Here is a 17,047-nt window from a genome sequence, read left to right on the forward strand (position 1 = left end):
CTGGCTGCCGCTCTTCCAGCGCAGCTAATGCCCAGCTAGCCTCCGGCCACCACACGGCGGTGTCCAAGAGCCTCAGCAAACGCCGCCACGACGACGACGCTGGCACGGCACCTGCGCGCGGCGCTCCGGAAGTGACGCTACAGGAAGGGGCTGCTCCGGGCAGCGCCATGGCCCGAGAGGCGGCTGGGAAACCGCCTGAGGAAATCTTGTTGGACTGGAAACGGTAATGAGGCAGGGGACGCGCAAAGTCCAGGGATTTGGAGCGACGTGGTTCCCCCGGACCTCCGACCTCATAACCCCTGACTTAGGGCCGCAGGGGCCTGGGCCTGCTTTTGGCTTGCGGGCTTAAGGGCTGTAGCTTCCGGGACCGCGTCTGGGTCCCAGGAGAGGGAGGGATTTCGAGACCCGGAGGGTCTCTGGTAGAGCTCCGACTCCCGGACCTGGACTCCGCCTGAGGGCGGCCGCAGCTGGACGCGGGGTGCGGGGCTTCCGGGCCGGGCGGCCCGCTGGACCTCTTTCTACTCTCAGGGAGCAAGCCTCGTTGAAGGCCCGTGTTGTGGACCAGGACACGGAGGCTTGGCAACTGGACCCCGCCTTCTCAGGCCTGCAGAGGGTCGGGGGCGTGGACGTGTCTTTTGTGAAGGACGACAGTGGCAGCGCCTGCGCCTCCCTGGTGGTGCTCAACTACCCAGAGCTTGAGGTAACCCCTAGGGGACTTTGGCCAGGGGCCGCACCGCTGGACCCGGGTGCATTAGTGAGAGAGGCGGGGCTCTGGACAGGGCACAGTGCTAGGGTAGAGCCCCGCTTCTCCTCTTGTGGGAGTTCACTAATAAATTGGAAAGCTTTTTAATAAAAGAGGAGGGGAACAAAAACTGACTAGATCCTGTGATCTAAGTCCAAATTTACTCATGATCTCCAAGTTTGACTGTCATCTTTTGCTCCCCATCTCAGGGACCCACAGCAACATGCCCCCAAGTTGCCCAAGACACTAGAAATCTGTCTTCCCATACCCCTCAGCTGGTCACACACTAACTACATTTTTTCCACCACCTAAAATCAGTGGAGTCTGTCCCCTTGTCTGTATCGCTGCTGCCCATTCCCTGGCTGTACCACTGTCACCTCTCACATAGGTGACAGGCAGAATCTTCCCTGAGTCCTTTCTCCATGCTGCCAACAGAGCAGTTTTCCTAAAAAGCAAATGTGAGCAGTCATCACGTAGTCTACTTAAAACACTTAAGTGCCCATCCTGTGATCGCATAGTAAATAAAAGTAACACTCACTAACAAGACATAAAGGCTCTTCATGATCTGACCCCTGCTTAATGTAACTCACAGTAGGCTTAGCTCTGGCCACCACCTGCGTTCATCACCCACTCCCCATTCAGGAGGACTTCAGCTTCCTCAAGCACTCCATGCTGTATCTACCTGCCTGACCTTTGCTGTGATGTTTCCTCTCCTGGAATATTTTTCATCTGTCTTAACTCCTCCTCATCTCTTAGGTCCTCCAGTAAGCCCCCCACCTCGTCCTACAAGACCAGGAGTTGCTCCCAGCATCCTCTCATTCCTCTTTATCACTGGGATAGAATTGGCCTGTGTGTCAATGTAAATTACATTTACCAGAATGTAAACTCCACAACAGCAGAAACTGTACTCTCTTGCACCCCAGTTGTAGCCTTGGCACTTAGCCTGATGCCTGGCACATAGAAGATGCTCAAATAGATATGTGAATGAATGAACAGTGCACCCACCTTTGGAGTCAACAGCTCAGGAAGCCTTGGCTGAAGAAGAGCTTGACAAAGAAACTTCTGCTCTGCAGTTTCAGCGTTTCCCCCTCCATGCCCCTCTGCCTGTTCCCAAAGCTGCAATCTTCCTGCCTCAGCGTCTTTGCACTTTATTTGAAGAGCCTTTAGTCAAAATTCAGCAGAAATATATTGATACCTGACTCAGAGTTTGGTGAGAAATAATTGAGATCATGCGTGGAAAGCAATTAACATAACGGGCATGTGGTAAGCCCTCAAAAAGTAAATGCTAAGCTACTGTTAATTCTTAGGACAGCTTCTCACTTTTCAATGCACTTATTCCCATCGCTCTATACCTTTCTCTACCTGCAGAATTAATCACCTTCTTGTCTGTCCTAGGTCTCTTTGTTTTGCCTGTGTTCTTATAGTACTTCTCACACTGTATTAAAGTTACTGATTTAAGAGATCCTCTCAGATCTTACAGCCTACTAGCAGAGCACTCTCCCTATTGCAGTAGTCAACTCCCCTTCATTGCAGTAATCATTTTGAATAGTCTCTCCTTCTTGTTTAGTTGCCAAGTCGTATCTGACTCTTTGCATCCACATGGACTGTAGCCTGCCAGGTTCCGCTGTCCATGGGATTGCCCAGACAAGAATACTGGAGTGGGTTACCACTTCCTTCTCTAGGGGATATTCCCGACCCATCTCATAGAAAAGAAGTTATTGGTTTATATTGTTTTTCCCACCATCTGTAGGTTCTCAAGGGTAGGGTTATACTGTATTTTTTTCAGAACCCCAGCACTTGAATGTAGTCAGCACTTGTCATCCTATGCTGTGGATGCTTAGTCTAAGCAATGCTCTTCTAAGAGTCTGGTCCAGTGACTCCCAGATGCTCATCTATGGTTCTGTGCAATCAGAGTCACCTGGAAGTGTGTTTAGAAATAAGATTTCATAGGCAAATCCATAGAGACAGAAAGTAGTTTTGTGGTTGCCAAGGGCTAGCGATTGAGATGGAGGGTAACTGTTAATGAGTATAAGAATTATCTAGGAGATATAAAAATGTTCTAACGTTAGATTATGGCAATGGTTGAAAGACTGTAAATACCAGAAATGGTTGAATTATACTCTTCAAGTAATTTTATGGTAGCAAATTGTATCTCAATAAAGTTGTTAAAAAAAAGATTCCTGGGCCCCTCTCCATTTGCTGATGTTTGCTTTTTTTCGACAGTCCTTCCTGTGCTTGCATAGCAAACCCAGGCTGTGAGTCTCTGATCTGCCATTCACACAGCCAGAAACTCTTTTCGTCATGCCTGACATCGTGGCCTCACAACAGAGCCCATTCCGTAATTGGAAGAGCATGTTCTTTTCCACATAGAGCTGAAGTTTACTTGTTTGTGACTTCTGCTCTCTGGTACAGAGTACAGGACAAACTTTTCCTGCCCTTCTGTGAAAACCCTGCTACTTGAAGATCGTTCTGTGTTCTCCTGAGTCTCACTGGGGTGATTCCCAGCTCCTTCTCTTGCTGCTGGCCCTCTGGCCCACCTGCAGTGAGCAGGGTTCGTTTTTATATCCAGCACCCAGAACTGATTTGAGTACCTCAAGTGCAGTTCCGCCGTTTGGTTCATCCATTGGTGAGCCTAATGCCAGCTTAGGTTGAAACTTGCAGATCTTCTCAGAGATTACTGACCATCCAGATCATACCCACATGCTAACTACACAAGTGATTTTTCCCTGTCCCAGATTTGTAACTTGAGAATGTGCACACATACATACTGAAAAGTTGAAATAACACATTGAACACCCGTATTCCCTCTACTTAAGATTCAGCTGGTTTTGCGGTCTTCTCTGTGTGTGCACACTGAGATTCAGGAGTGTCTCCCAGAACCTGTGAGAGCTTAGCAGACTTGTCCTAGAGTGACATTTTTCTGCATACCGGTGGTGTCGTCATCACACCTTAGAGTGCACATACATAATTCCATCACCCCTTCCGTAACATATTTCCCCAGGGGTCTTTAATCTCTAAAATGTGTTCTCTTATTTGTAAGACTTTGACATATTTTATATTAAATAATTACTGTTACCAGTAGATTATGATTGCTATGGGGATTTGGGGGGGGGGGGGGGGGCGGTCCAGTATGTTGCCTATTTACCTTTTTTCCACTGAGATAACATCTTGAGTTGGCTCTTCCCCATCAGTTTCCTCAAGTTCCCAGTTGGGTCTTTCAATGTGTGGGGTCAGATCACTTTTTATTTTGGGGATGTTTCTTAGATTGTGGTTTTAAGTGTTAGTTCTATTTATTATTTCAGCTCCACAGTTTGGTTTCTCTTTTTCAGTCATACATATGCTGGGTTTTCTAACTTGCCAGGTTTTTTTATGGTTCTGTTTTTATTTCTGCCAGGTTGTGCTCTCTGTCATTTAATTTCCCTCTGATGTACGACTGGTTGGGGGCAGCATTTCATCAGCTCACAAGCATTGATCGTTGCCTTCTGAGTTCGTGTAGTTTTTGTGTACAGCCTTTCACTGTTGACTTTTAAGTTATATTTAAAGAGGGAACTCAAGGGCTGGGGGTTTGGGTGGCTCGTGTTTCTTAAGTCTTGAACTATGAAGTGTAGTCATGTTAATAAATGGTGTTCTTTTCTGAAGCAAAGATGGCAATGTGTCTTCTGATTCTTTGATACTTTCGTTTCCAAAGGAGCTTACATTTCTGTCCTCACTGTCTTCTCCATGAGCCCCCAGGGCTCACCTGTTTCTCCCCAGAGCAGCATCTTCCTGGTAAGGCCAGGGCTGACCCCCAGGTATCATTCCATCAGGCTCCCAACCAGTAGGCCCTTCCACACCCTCTTACCCTTGCCCCATCCCTACCTGCCTTCCCATTGCAGGGCCTGGAGCTGGCTCTGTGAGTCTGGGCTGTTTATTTCCACATGTAGGTGCACACTGATGGTTATACTATGTCATCTCCTGGTTATGATGTGCGCATGGAGCCAGGGGAGGTTTATCTCCTCTTCTGTGGATCTCTGGTTTCTGGAACTTGTTCAGAGAGATTCAGACATAAGCAGCCACCATCAGCCTATGGGAACTCAGGCCACACTTGAACTTCCCCTGTGTCCCTGTAAAGAGTCTTTCTGTTGCATGGGGTTCAGCACTCCAGCCTTCTGGGGTCACTGGGAATTGAATTCTCCAGTCTGTCATCCACCTGGACCCTGCCCACTCTAAATCACTTGTAGTTTTATGAGTCTCCTATGAATCACTGATAAAAATATTGGAAGAACAAGCCATTCCTCAATACTATTAGAGTAATCCCTTCACTTGGACATGCCGTTATGACCCAGCTTAGAGGGAGTGGTGAAAATATGGTTTTGAAAGCTGTCACCAAGAGATGGGGGTGGGGAGTGGCCAGTAACAGTGCAGGACATCCGAGGTTTCTGGAAAAGTGTGCTTAGCGAGAAACATTCTCTACTTCAAGCAGGTCTGGCTCTAATGAAAACTCAGTGTTAAAGGACTTAGGGCTGCCATCCTGTGCTCTGAGCAGGTCCTTTACCATTCTAATGAAGTGGGAACAGGAGCCCCTCTTCCATGCTGTGGTGGGACTTTGAGTTTGAAGAACAGTCTGCCAGAGCATGTGAAAACTGAATGGTCCCCAGCAGGTCTGCCTCAGACCTCTGGCCCCCACTCCTCCCAGCATCAGCCAGGCCTTTTAGCACAACATCCCCAGGGGTAACCACCTTTCTCTCTCTGGGATTATTTGCAGTTGCAGCCTCAGAAGTTTTCCTTTTGGACTCCAGTCTCTCAGGATCTAGTTCTCTTCCAGACTGCCTCTCTGATCACGCCTGTCCTTTGTCTGAAATATTTGTACTCTCTTTTCATAAAGCAAGAGTTGCCCTTCTGGCTGTGTAGCCTCTATGAAGACCTGGCCTTTTCTTCCCCGAGGTTCCATCTCATAGGACACGCTGACGTCCTTATTCACAGGTGCTTCTTGTGCTTGGTCTTCTGTGAGCTTCCAGATGGCCTGGCAGCAGGGTGGGCAGGAAGACAGCAGCTCTGACTTACAAAAGAGGCAACCTGAGGAGGGCCTGGTACAGACCAGGTGTGGCCAGTGCCTTTAAAATGGCAGCATTTGAATCCCCACCGCCCACCTGTAGGGTGGATCATGTGTCCCCAGATAGTGAGGAAGGAAAGGGGATTTGGGGGTGAGCCTGGAAGACAGGAAGAGATGAGGATTGACAGATGAGGGCTGAGGGCGGGCAGGGGGAGGTGACCAGGGCCAAGCATGCCTGGTGACCGGGTGCCTGGTGGCAGGTGCTGTATGAGGACTGCCGAATGGTGACCCTGACGGCCCCCTACGTTTCGGGCTTCCTGGCCTTCCGAGAGGTGTCTTTCCTGGTGGACGCGGTACAGCGGCTTCAGGAGAGGGAACCCTGCCTCATGCCCCAGGCAAGTACCTCACTGAGCTGGAGGGAAGGCCCTCCACAGACCTTGCCCCATTGCAGGGAGAGGTTCCATGAACTTCCTGGAGAAGTGCTTTCGCCTCAAGAGGGATAAGATCTAAAGAACTAGGTCCCTCCTCTTGCTCTGGGATGCCCCAGCCTGATGGATGCGAGGTACTTCAGCTGACTGTGACTTTCCCCTGTGGCTCTTTCAGGTCCTTTTCGTGGATGGAAATGGGGTGCTGCACCACCGAGGTAATCCTGCTCCCAAGACGGCCCAGGAGGATTGTAAGAGAGGGACCTGGAGGGGGCAGTCCGCCTGCACCAGGCCATGGGCCCTCCACCCCTAGCCTGGCCCTGCAGCTCCTTCTGGTTTTGCTTTCCTTGCCAAGAGCCCCTATTAAAGATCCCCTGCTTCTCTTCACCCCTACCTCTTTTCCTGCTTGTCCCCACTACATGTGCGGGCCCAGCTCAGGCAGCACCACCCAGTTTGGACATAGCGCTACCAAAAGTCATAGACCTTGAGCCCAGCTGGGGCTCCCCTGGTGACTCAGATGGTAAAGAATCTGCCTGCACTGCAGGAGACCTGGGTTTGATCCCTGGGTTGGGAAGATCTCCTGGAGAAGGGAATGTCAACCCACTCCAGTATTCTTACCTGGAGAATTCCATGGACTGAGGAGCCTGGCGGGCTGCAGTCCATAAAGTTGCAAAGAGTCAGAAACAACTGAGCGACTAACACTTTCACTTTTATCACTTTGAGCTCAGCTAGCCTGTCCCACTGGCAGACCCTCGCCTGAAACCAAGCAGGAACGGACACATGTGCCCCACCGACACAGGGGACCTTTGACCCAGGAAAAAACCACCAAGGGGAAGGGGCTGTCATACCCTCAGATACAAACCTGGAGTTCAAGCAGCAGAGGGAGTCGAGAAGGGTTGGCATGGTGTTTTCAGTCCCTGCCCTGGGAGCCTGTGGGCCCAGAGCCACCCTGGATGCTAGTGCAGGACCAGCAGGCCAGCCCTGGGTCTTGACCCCAGCCACTGCTATTCTGGCCTCCTGGCAGGAACCCCAAAGTGCTGGGGCAGTTAGGACAGAAACCTAGAGGCCTGAAGGTAGCCACAAACATAGGGGAGGATGGAAGGTGCCAGAAAATGAAAGGAGAAGCAGGTGAAACGTGTGAGCATGTTAATTGTAATTAGGCTCCTAATCTAGTCAGATGGAGGGAGGCATCCACCCAGCCTGCCAGCTGAGAAGCTGGGGCAGAGGGCCAGATTCAAGGTCAAGGTGGGTCTCTGAGGCCTGTACCCCTAGTCCTTGCCCACCAACAGGCCTCCGTTGATGTGCGGAAGCTCAGTGAGGCTCTGGTGTGTCCCCTACCCCCACCCTGACTCCTGACTGCTGGGCTCACTGCCCCAGCCTCATCTTCCTTTGCCACTGCAGGTTTTGGGGTGGCCTGCCACCTTGGTGTCCTCACAGACCTGCCTTGTATCGGGATGGCCAAGAAACTCCTGCAGGTGGACGGGCTCAAGAACAACGCTCTGCACAAGGAGAAGGTAAGGGGGCCTGTGTGCCCCACAGGCAGGACAGACTGCCCCACTGTGGACTGGCTCCAATGGGACACTCTTCCCATCCTGGGTTGCTGGCCAGAATGAGGAAGACCAGTGCTGCTCGTGGGCGGTGGGTCATCCCTGGAGACCCGGAACTCCTCTCCCAGCCTCTGGGCCCACGTTTGCCTCTCCTGCTTTGTCTACCCTGTGGCGCCCACTGGGAGCAGAGCCTGTAGGGAATGGGGACTGGGCATTCGGGGCCTATGCAACGTTCCGTGCTTTTCCTCCCACGTGGAACTGGGGCACCTACCAGCCTGGGGCATCCCCATCCTCTGGGACCCCTTCCAGAGGGCATCGGTGACATGCATGGCTTACCCACCTGGACAGCCAACTGGGAACAGGGATCGGTTGTGTTTGTCTTATCCTTCCAGCTTCCCCGTGCCTGAGTGGAGCACGTGTTTGTTGAGTTGACAGGGGCCCCTGACCCACTCAGCGAGCCAGTCCCTACCACCCGAAAAAGTTTGTCAGGTTGAATCAGAAGTGCTCAAATTTGTAGCAGGAGAGAAAGCAGCAGGAAATCAGCAGCCTCGAGCGGGTTGTGGCCCTGTGTGCGCACCATCCTGGCGCTTCCCCACCCCCGGCACTGGGGCCTGAGTGGGCCACTGCCCCTTCTCTGCTGCAGGGTTGAGAGAAGAGCGCCTTGTCAGGGTGGGATGATGCCGTAGGTGGTGCCTGGAAGCAGGATCCACTCACAGGATGGGCCCTTCCATCTCCTTGCCCAGCAGCTGCTCACAGTTTGAAAATGAGCAGGCTTGCCTTTGGCCCTTCACCAAGAAAGGTATTCTCCAAGTTTTTTTTCCCTCTGTTTTCCAGATACAGCTCCTAAAGGCTGGAGGAGACTCATTTCCTCTGATGGGAAGCTCTGGGACTGTCCTGGGCAGGGTGAGTGGCCAGGGGCCTGTGCCCCACTGAGGCGGACCCCTCAGCTGGGCCCTGGGTTAGCACCTGTGTTATGTGTGTACCCCAGACCTTGCCGCTCTGGGCTGGCCCTGCATCTTTACTTCCTCCCCTCCAAAACTGTGCTGAGGGGGCCTCTGGGCCCTCACTGGCCCTATCCTGTCCCCAAGACAGGCAGCAGGAAGGTACCCTGAAGGCACCACCAGTCCCCCAAGCCCCTGCCCGCCAGCTGAGATGTGTCAGTCTTCCCACCCACAGAGCTCGCCCAGCGCCCTGACCTCACCCTCTCTCTGCCACAGGCCCTGAGGAGCCACGACCACAGCACCAAGCCCCTCTATGTCTCTGTGGGCCACAAGATAAGCCTGGAGGCAGCTGTGCGCCTGACCCACAGCTGCTGCAAGTTTCGGGTCCCGGAGCCTGTGCGCCAGGTGAGTGGGCTGCCAGGTCGGTGGGCCAGCACACAGCCCCTACTCTTCCTGTGCCTTTGGGCTTAAGAGCATGCCACAGGCACCTGTGGGAGAGTCTGTCTGGGTCACATCGGGCCCTGGAGGGGAGGAGAGGGGCCCGGAAGGTACAGAGGTCCCAGGACTCATTCTGGAGCCCTGCTCGGCCTGGCCCTGTGCTCAGCCTCTCAGCCTCCTGCACCCTGGGTCATTGGGAGAATCAGCTGACGTCGGCTCAAATGCCAGCCCCTGAGGGCCCAAGCTGCCCAGCTGGCCAGGGAGGGAGCAGCCGTCCTCGATTGGGGGGCCCCTGCAGGGCCACTGGGCATAGCTGAGGAAGACTTGTGCTAGAAATGCCAGTCAGGGCACACCAGCCACATAGTACCAACTTGGGGCCCAAAAGGATCAGAACTCTCGTGGACAGGTTGGCCCAGCCGAGAAAAAGCTTGGTCTGCTATGGAGAGACAGAACCTCATGCAAGATGCCCTTGGGCCACCTTGTTGTCTTGGCCACAAGGAGGTACCCAGGGGGTATAGGTTCCTGGAAAGCCCGTGAGTCGAGGATCTGTGGAAGCTGCCCTCAGGGAGAGGCCTGCTGGAAGAGGGGGGAAGGGTAGTCCAGGCCCGAGGACCAGCATTTACAAAGGCCGTGGGGCGGAAGGAGTTTGATGCCCAGAAACTCAAGGGAACGTATGTCTGGAGCCCTGGCCCGGGGGAGCAGGTGGAAGCCGGTGTGCATTGGGGCAGGTCTTCAGGTTTACCACAAGGCTTTGGATGTGATTTGGGAGGGAACTCTGTCAGATTTGCCTTCCCAGCAAGGTCTGAGGCCTGTGCTGCATCAGCAGGAGGCAACCTGGCCGAGGGCCCGCCTAGTCTGTCAGGTCAGCATCAGCTGATGACACCAAAAACCCAAGGATCTTGACTGCCTTGCCCACCCCGAGAGCCTGGGCTTTGGGACCTCCCAGCTGCTCGTGTGCAGGTTGGCCTCCAGATGGCAGCAGCAGCATGCACACGACTGCTTCAGCCCATGCCGGCAGCTCCGAGGGCTCCACAGAGCCTAGGCCCCAAGGGTGGCTTCCAGATGGACGTGCTGTGTTCACAGCCTCAGCCTCACTCCCTTCCTCCCCACACAGGGTTTGTAAGTGCATGGGTTCTCAAGCTTGTAACATGTGTCCTGGCCCCAGAAAACCTTTCCTTTCCCATTCCCAGCCACCTGTGCAACCTTGTGGGCAGGGGTTGGGGCAGGAGTGGGGCTGGGAACAAGGACCGAAGATTTCTTCCCAGGCTCTCAGAACCAGGGACTCCACTGAGCCGGTACTGTGGGCAGGTCTTTGTCCCTCTACCTCTCTCCTTGCCCCAGAGTGGATGATCGCTGTGTCCTTGAAGGTGGGGGGATACCCCATAAAGTGCCATGAGCCCCTCAAAGGTGGGCAACACTGTGTGTGTGTTCTTGAGAAAAATCAAACATCTGCACCCAGAAGCCCACCCACCCTGTCGCTTCCAGGAAAGGGGGTGGGGCCCTGTCCAGCGGCGCTGGCTTTCTCTTGATCTGTCTTCTTCCTGGGCCCACTACCTGTGTACATTTTGCCCTCCTGACTACTTCTGGGAGCTCAGAGGAGAAGCTGAGAGAGGGGTTTAGGGCCAGCTCCATTGGTCACAGGCCCTTTGTCCCCCAGGCCAGGCCAGGCTGCTTTAGGGGAAGGGAGGAGGTACTACCTCAAGTCTCCAGGACCTTTCCCCCTGGAATACCCTGCTGCCCACCCTGCCTACTTGCCCGTTCACTCTGAAGTAGAAGCTGTCAGGAGGATTAGCTGTTGTGTCCTGTAGTCTTCTGGCCCGAAGCGAGGCTAAGCTCAGTGGAGGTGGGATCAGGGGCCTCCCTGAGGCAAGGCCCCCTGAAAGGGGGTCAGCCAGTGGGAGAACCCAAGTGGAAGGTTTCTGGGGGCCACCCTCAGACCTGATCCCCTCTCCCCAGAATGTGTCTGATACTGGCCTTTGGCCCACAAGCCCCCTTTGATTCTGGTGACTCTGCAGAACTTTCCAGACACTTCCCCACAGACAGAGTTAACAGCTAACACTACCCAGAGAGCCAGATGAACCAAAAGTGGGGACAGACAAGCTGGGCTGAGGATAGCCTTCAGAGAAGAGAGTTTTAGCAGGAAAAACATTGGCTCAAGCAAAACTTACAGGGAAGCACAAGCTATAAACCCACTGAAAGCCAGCTGAAACAGGAGTGGGGCACCCAGCCAATTCCCTTAGGCCCTTTAGGGACATGCCATCAAGCACCTTGACCAGAGGGCCTGGGCATCCTGGCACCCACACATGATGGGGCTGCTGCTTCTTGTCCTAAAGGCCGGGCCCCTGTGGGCTTTCCCAGGAGAGGCCGTCTTTCTGGGTGGGAACTGGTCCAGAGGCCAGCTTGGGGCCTGAGCTACCCCCTCTCACTCCAGCCCTCTTCCCCAGGCTGACATCCGCTCCCGAGACTACATCCGCAGGACCCAGGAAGTCCAAGGGGCCCCTGACCCGCAGTCGGGGAGGTGAGTGCTGGGCTGGAGGGGTCATGCCCACGTGGGGCCATTTCTGGTGGCTGGGCCTCTCTCAGTTGTGGTGCTGCAGCTCAGGCCAGACATGTCGGGCCAGGCAGCAGACGCAAAGTTTCCGAGGGGACAGGAGAGAATGCTGGGCGCCAGCGTGGACTCCATGTTCAGTGCAAACTCTTCAGAAACCCTCACAGTCCACTGCTTACCTCCCACCCTGGCGGCCCCCTGCTTGCCTTGGTCCATTTGTCTGTGAGGCCCTTGGGTTCCACAGGAGGGAGTCAGATGGTCCCAGCTCACAACCTGGTTCTGCACCAGCTGTCGTTTGCTCTCTCCAGGCCTGTTTCCTCACCTGCGTGGTACACAGTGATTCTCATCCTGCCACGTGTATGCAGGGGCTGCTTACTTAATCCTGACAGCACTTCCATAAGACAGGCACTGTGCTCACATTGCAGATGAGGAGACTGAGGCAGTGAGATGGCAGCCAGCAGCTTCTATGTCAGGCTTGTCCTCTCCCGCTCGGAGTCTTTGGCAAGCACAGTGTTTCCACTGTGTTCCCTTCGCCTCCTGGCCTGCACTTGGCTAAGCTGCTTTGAGGACTGGGGGGGACCCCTGAACTCTCCCGGGGTAGGGGTTGGCCATCAGGATCTGCCTTGCCCTCTGACCTGGGTCCTCAAGCCCCTGAGGATCCAGGTTGGCTCAGCTTCCAGAGACCACCTGGGGAGTGAGGGGGGCTCTGGTGTGTGATGCTGTCATTTGTTGATGTCATTACCAGGAGCAAGGAGGCACAAAGGCCAAAAGCGTGCCCCCAAGGAGTCTCAGAAGAGCCTGCAGGTAAGGATGGGCTCCTTGAAGCCCAGAGCTGAAGCCCCAGGACACACCGGAAAGCCCTAGGCCCAGGCGCCCGAGCAGTAGGGCAAGGGCTCGGGGGTGGCACTGAGCTAGATGCCAGGGAGACTCCTGGGTTTCCTGCAACCCTGCTCCAACTCATTTTTGGGGACTGAGGGAATGGCCCACAGAGTAGGTGGGGCACCCATGGCCGAGGACGTGGGGACGCAGCAGGTACAGCCATTCTTAGATGAACTGGGGTGGCCACCTTCCCCTTCTGCAGTCATAGAGTCTGGGGGCCCAGAGAAAGCTCACTGGAAGACAAAGCTCACATGGCAGGGCACCAGACCCAGAGAACCCGTGACATTAATTTCCCAGGAGCACAGGAAGGGGTTCAAGGTTCATAGGGGGTTTTCTGGTGTTTTTGTGTTCCGTTCTGAAAGTGCCCAGGTAGGCTTATGGCTGCCAGACTATGCATACATCCACACCTTCTCCTGGCCCATCTGCTCCTCTGAGTGCACGTGCTGCTTTCGCTTCATGATCATTTATAAACCAGGACCCAGCTTCCTACTGACCTGAGCCACTCCTGCTTTGCCTGGGAAGGATCTAAACTGGGGTGGCTGCTGTTGGGCTTGGCCCCTGGCTGCTCTGCCAGTCTCCAGCCTGTCTGCTTCCGGCACATGCAGGGCCAGGAGGAGGGCAGAAGAGCTGCATCTTAGCCTGGAAGAGGCTGAGCTTGGAAGGGACATACAGGGACAGTTTAGGCTGAAGGGGTATGATGCCAGGCAGAGGGCTGGCACTGGTGCCAGAAGGGGTGGGTGTTGGCGTCTGTTGTCCTGGCCAGGGTCTGTGAGGGTGGGTAGCTCAAGTGTTGCATTCAAGTGCCAATAGTTCTCCCCCATCCCTGCCAACCTGATGCACTCCGCCCTGCCAGCCTCTTCACCCAGAGGCCCAATCTCAAAAGGCATCTCCACCTTGGGAAGCAGCTCTGCCTCATCCCTGACTCTGGCCCCTGCCCGGCCACGCCCCTCAGTGTGAGCTAAATCCCAGGAAGGCACACAGCTCCACCCACAGCCCCCAGTCCTCCACCTGCCAGCTCACCTCCGGGACCCCAGGTTCCCTAAGAACTCTGGGGTCTTTGCCGATAAATGTGAAGAATCTTTGAAGGCCTTTCTTGCCATTTATGCTGCCTCTCGAGAAGGAGCTGCTTGTCATGGTTTGACAGCCTGGCAGAGAAACCCAGGGAAGCCCCAGGTCTTAGCACTCCCTCCGTTCTCTGCTCTGGTGTCTCTCCTTTCATTCATGATGAGAAAGGAGCTCTCCTCCAGGCCTGCGCTCCTGGGAGAAGCAAAGGGGACAAATGAGCAAGGCATCCAGCTGTTTGGGGCTTGCAGGGTGCTGTCCCCCTTCTGCTTAACCTCTGTTCTTGAAGCCCTGTATAAGGCATTGTTAGGACATTACAGTAGGAAACAGGACCATTCCAGGGTGGGGGGCTTTGGGATACAGAGGACCTCCTGGGGTCAAGTGGGCTGCTGGGTGCCACTCACATGCTTATGGGCTCCACCCAAAGGCCTGCTGGGCTCAGCAGCTTCTGGCATGTTCCACAGGCACCTCCAAGGGGACTTCTGCAGGCGGGAAGGCCTGTCCCAGGTTCTGATCTCCAGTCCTCCCCAGATGTCCACACTGGCACGTCTTTCTTCTCACCTCTGCTTCCACTGTCCACCCAGTCCTGGGACTGAAAAAAAATACCTGCTCATCACAGCCAGGGGTGTACAGGGAGCCCCACCTCACTCCACCCTCCCTAGCAGCCTCTGGGCCATCTGCCCACTCACTCCAGGCCCTGGGATGTTGTGGCTTTGGAACCTGCACCTCAGTACCTGTGACTTCTGACTCCTTTGTGCCAGCAGTGCCTCTCCTGCCTCGGGTTTGTGTCCTGCTCAGATCCTTGCAAGGAGCCGAGCATTTGTTTGATCCAGTTGGGGGACTGAGTGTGAGGATACACGTGGAGTCCATGCCGGCAGGGGCACAGTCATTTCCTAGTGAATGAAGAATGGGGGTACAGCACCAGCTGGGCTCCACACCGAGGCATTAGTGGTCAGAGGCAGGGACAGCCTGGGATCAACCAGGGATCAAACCCACAGCCCCTGCGTTGGAACGCAGAGTCTTAACCACTGAACTCCCAGGGAAGTCACCTTTCATTTTCTTGATTGCATCCTTTGAGTGAAGGTTTTAAAATTTGATGACGTTCAGTTTATCTATTTTTCATTTGTTGCTTGTGCTTTGGTGTCATAACAAAGAAACCATTGCCTAATCTGATGTCACAAAAATTTCCTCCAAGAGTTTTGTAGTTTCAACTCTTACATTTAGATCTTTGACCCATTGTGAGATAATGTTTGCATATGGATATTTTGGTCTTTTGTAATTCCATATGAATTTTAGAACCAGTTTGTCCATTTCTACTCCCCCAAAAAAGCAGTTAGAATTTTGATAGTGATTGCACTGATCAATTTGGAGAGCACTGCTATCTTAACAGTATTACCTCTTCCAGTCACTGAACTCAGGGTCTTTTCACTTATTTATATCTTCTTTAATTACTTTTAACAGTGTTTTGTGATTTTCCTTTACATGTCTTATCCTTCCTTTGGTAAAATTTATTACTAAGTATTTTATTGTTTTTGATGCTACTGTTTTATTTTTGAATTGCCCATTGCAAGTATATAAAAATACAACTATTTTTGTATCTTATATCTGGCAACTTTGCTGTACTCATTTATTAGCACTAATGTGTGTGTGTGTGTGTGTGTGTGTGTCTGTGTCCCTTAAGGGTTTTATATATGAGATCATGTTTAATGTGAATAGAGAAAGTTTTATTTCTTCCTTTCCCATATGAGTGCCTTTTATATCTGTCTGTTACAGAAGTAGAGAGATGGGTGCCTGATCTTGGGGGAGAAAGCTTTCAATCTTTCACCACAGAGTATGATGTTAGCTGTGGTTTTTTCATAGATACCCTTTATCAGCTTGAGAAAGTTCCTTCTATTCCTAGTTTCTCTGTGTTTTTATCATGAAAGGGTGTTGGATTTATCAAATGTTTTTTCTGCACCTTTGAAATGATCATTTTCCTTCATTCTGTTAATGTGATGTATTATATTGATTGACTTTAATATTTTGAGCTACTCTTGCATTTATGGAATAAATCCCTCTTGGTCATAGTGTATATGACCTTTACTATGCTGCTGAATTTGATTTGCTAGTATTTTGTTAAGGGCTTTTACATGTATATTCATAAGGGATACTGACCTGTAGTTTTCTTTTCTTGTGATGTCTCTGTCTGGCTTTGATATGAGGGTAATGCTGGCTTCATAGAATAGTTAGGAAGTGTTCCCTCTTTTCTGCTTTGGAAGAGTATGAGAAGGATTGTTGTTGATTCTTGTTAAACCTTTGGTAAAATCACCAGTGAAGCCATCTGGCCCTGTGCTTGTTTTTGTTGGGAGGATTTTGATTACTGATTCAATCTCTTTGTTATAGGTCTATGAAAATCTTCTGTTCTTGAATCACTTGATAATTTGTGTATTTCCAGGAATTTGTCCATTTCATCCAGATTGTCTAGTGTGTTGGTGGCATACAATTGTTTGTGAAATTTTCTATTTCTATAAAGTTGTTAGTAGTATTTCCACTTTGCTTACTGATTTTAGCAGTTTGGGTCAGTCTGGCAGTGAGTGGTTTTTCTAAGGTGTGCTCTTCCCACCCCCACGATGCCTCTGTAGTGCCCCTGGCTTGAGTGAGGAGTGGGAGGGCAGGGTCCCCTGCAAGATTCAGACAGTCAGGACTCAACCTAGCTCTGCTTTCAAGGGCTTCCATCTCTTCCCACAAGCCCCAAAGACTGTAAATCCCACCCCATCAGAATCTAATTATGGCCCCACCTAAATCCTGGCCTGACCTCAGAGGTTTCAGCTGAAGCAGTTGAAGGATAGCAGAGATTGGGTGGGCTGAGTGGGGGCTTAAGCCAGACATGGAAAGCTTATGGGTAGAGGTGGGGGTGGGAGTGGGGTGGGCATCTGAACTTTAAAAGGACTAGCTTCAGCTACAGCCTGGAGGAGGAGAATCTGTAGCAGTGCCCAGACCCATTGGCTCCTTGGTACTGTCTGCTGGCTACACCAAGGCCATATCAGAGATGAGAGGAAGAGAGAGAGCATGTCAGCAGCTTGCTGGGACCCCTGGCTCACGCCAGGGTGGTGGGTGTGGATATAGCCCTGAGCATCTCGGAGGGGTAGGCCAAGCTGGGAGTTCATGTGGAAGGATTGGAAAGATGGGGGTGGCACTGAAGCAACTGAAGGGAGCCAACGTGGAGCCTGAGGGCCTGCTGGCTGGGGTCATTCATGGGAGAGCAGGAAAGCAATGGGAATGGGGCAGGGGCTTGGGGATGGCATGTCCTGTCTGCCTCTCCCCCCACCCCCAGGGGCTCTGCCCTGCAGAAGGCTGCACAAGAGCCTTAAGTGCAGTGGCGTCTGGGCTTCTTCCCACAGAACCTTAAAAATAGGACCGAGATGATATCCATCTTCACAGACCAAAGCCTGCC

The 17,047-nt window shown here is 52.7% G+C and overlaps 1 protein-coding gene across 2 annotated transcripts; it reads left to right on the plus strand.

Moving 5' to 3' along the window:
• Nucleotides 1–116: 116 nt before the first annotated feature.
• On the plus strand, nucleotides 117–15,216 carry ENDOV (endonuclease V). 2 transcript variants are annotated; one of them, XM_020875729.2, is made up of 10 exons: nucleotides 117–223; nucleotides 529–700; nucleotides 6,035–6,169; nucleotides 6,378–6,417; nucleotides 7,601–7,713; nucleotides 8,581–8,649; nucleotides 8,964–9,092; nucleotides 11,570–11,643; nucleotides 12,419–12,477; nucleotides 12,915–15,216. In XM_020875729.2, exons 1-10 carry the CDS (start codon nucleotides 168–170, stop codon nucleotides 12,923–12,925), a joined length of 858 nt encoding a protein of 285 aa, XP_020731388.2. In that variant the 5' UTR covers nucleotides 117–167; the 3' UTR covers nucleotides 12,926–15,216. The 2 variants fall into 2 exon arrangements, with proteins under 2 accessions (XP_020731388.2, XP_020731387.2); XM_020875728.2 differs by having other exon boundaries at nucleotides 14,079–15,216.
• Nucleotides 15,217–17,047: the final 1,831 nt, after the last annotated feature.

Source organism: Odocoileus virginianus, chromosome 17, assembly GCF_023699985.2.
Source record: "Odocoileus virginianus isolate 20LAN1187 ecotype Illinois chromosome 17, Ovbor_1.2, whole genome shotgun sequence".
NCBI classification, from domain to species: domain Eukaryota; kingdom Metazoa; phylum Chordata; class Mammalia; order Artiodactyla; family Cervidae; genus Odocoileus; species Odocoileus virginianus.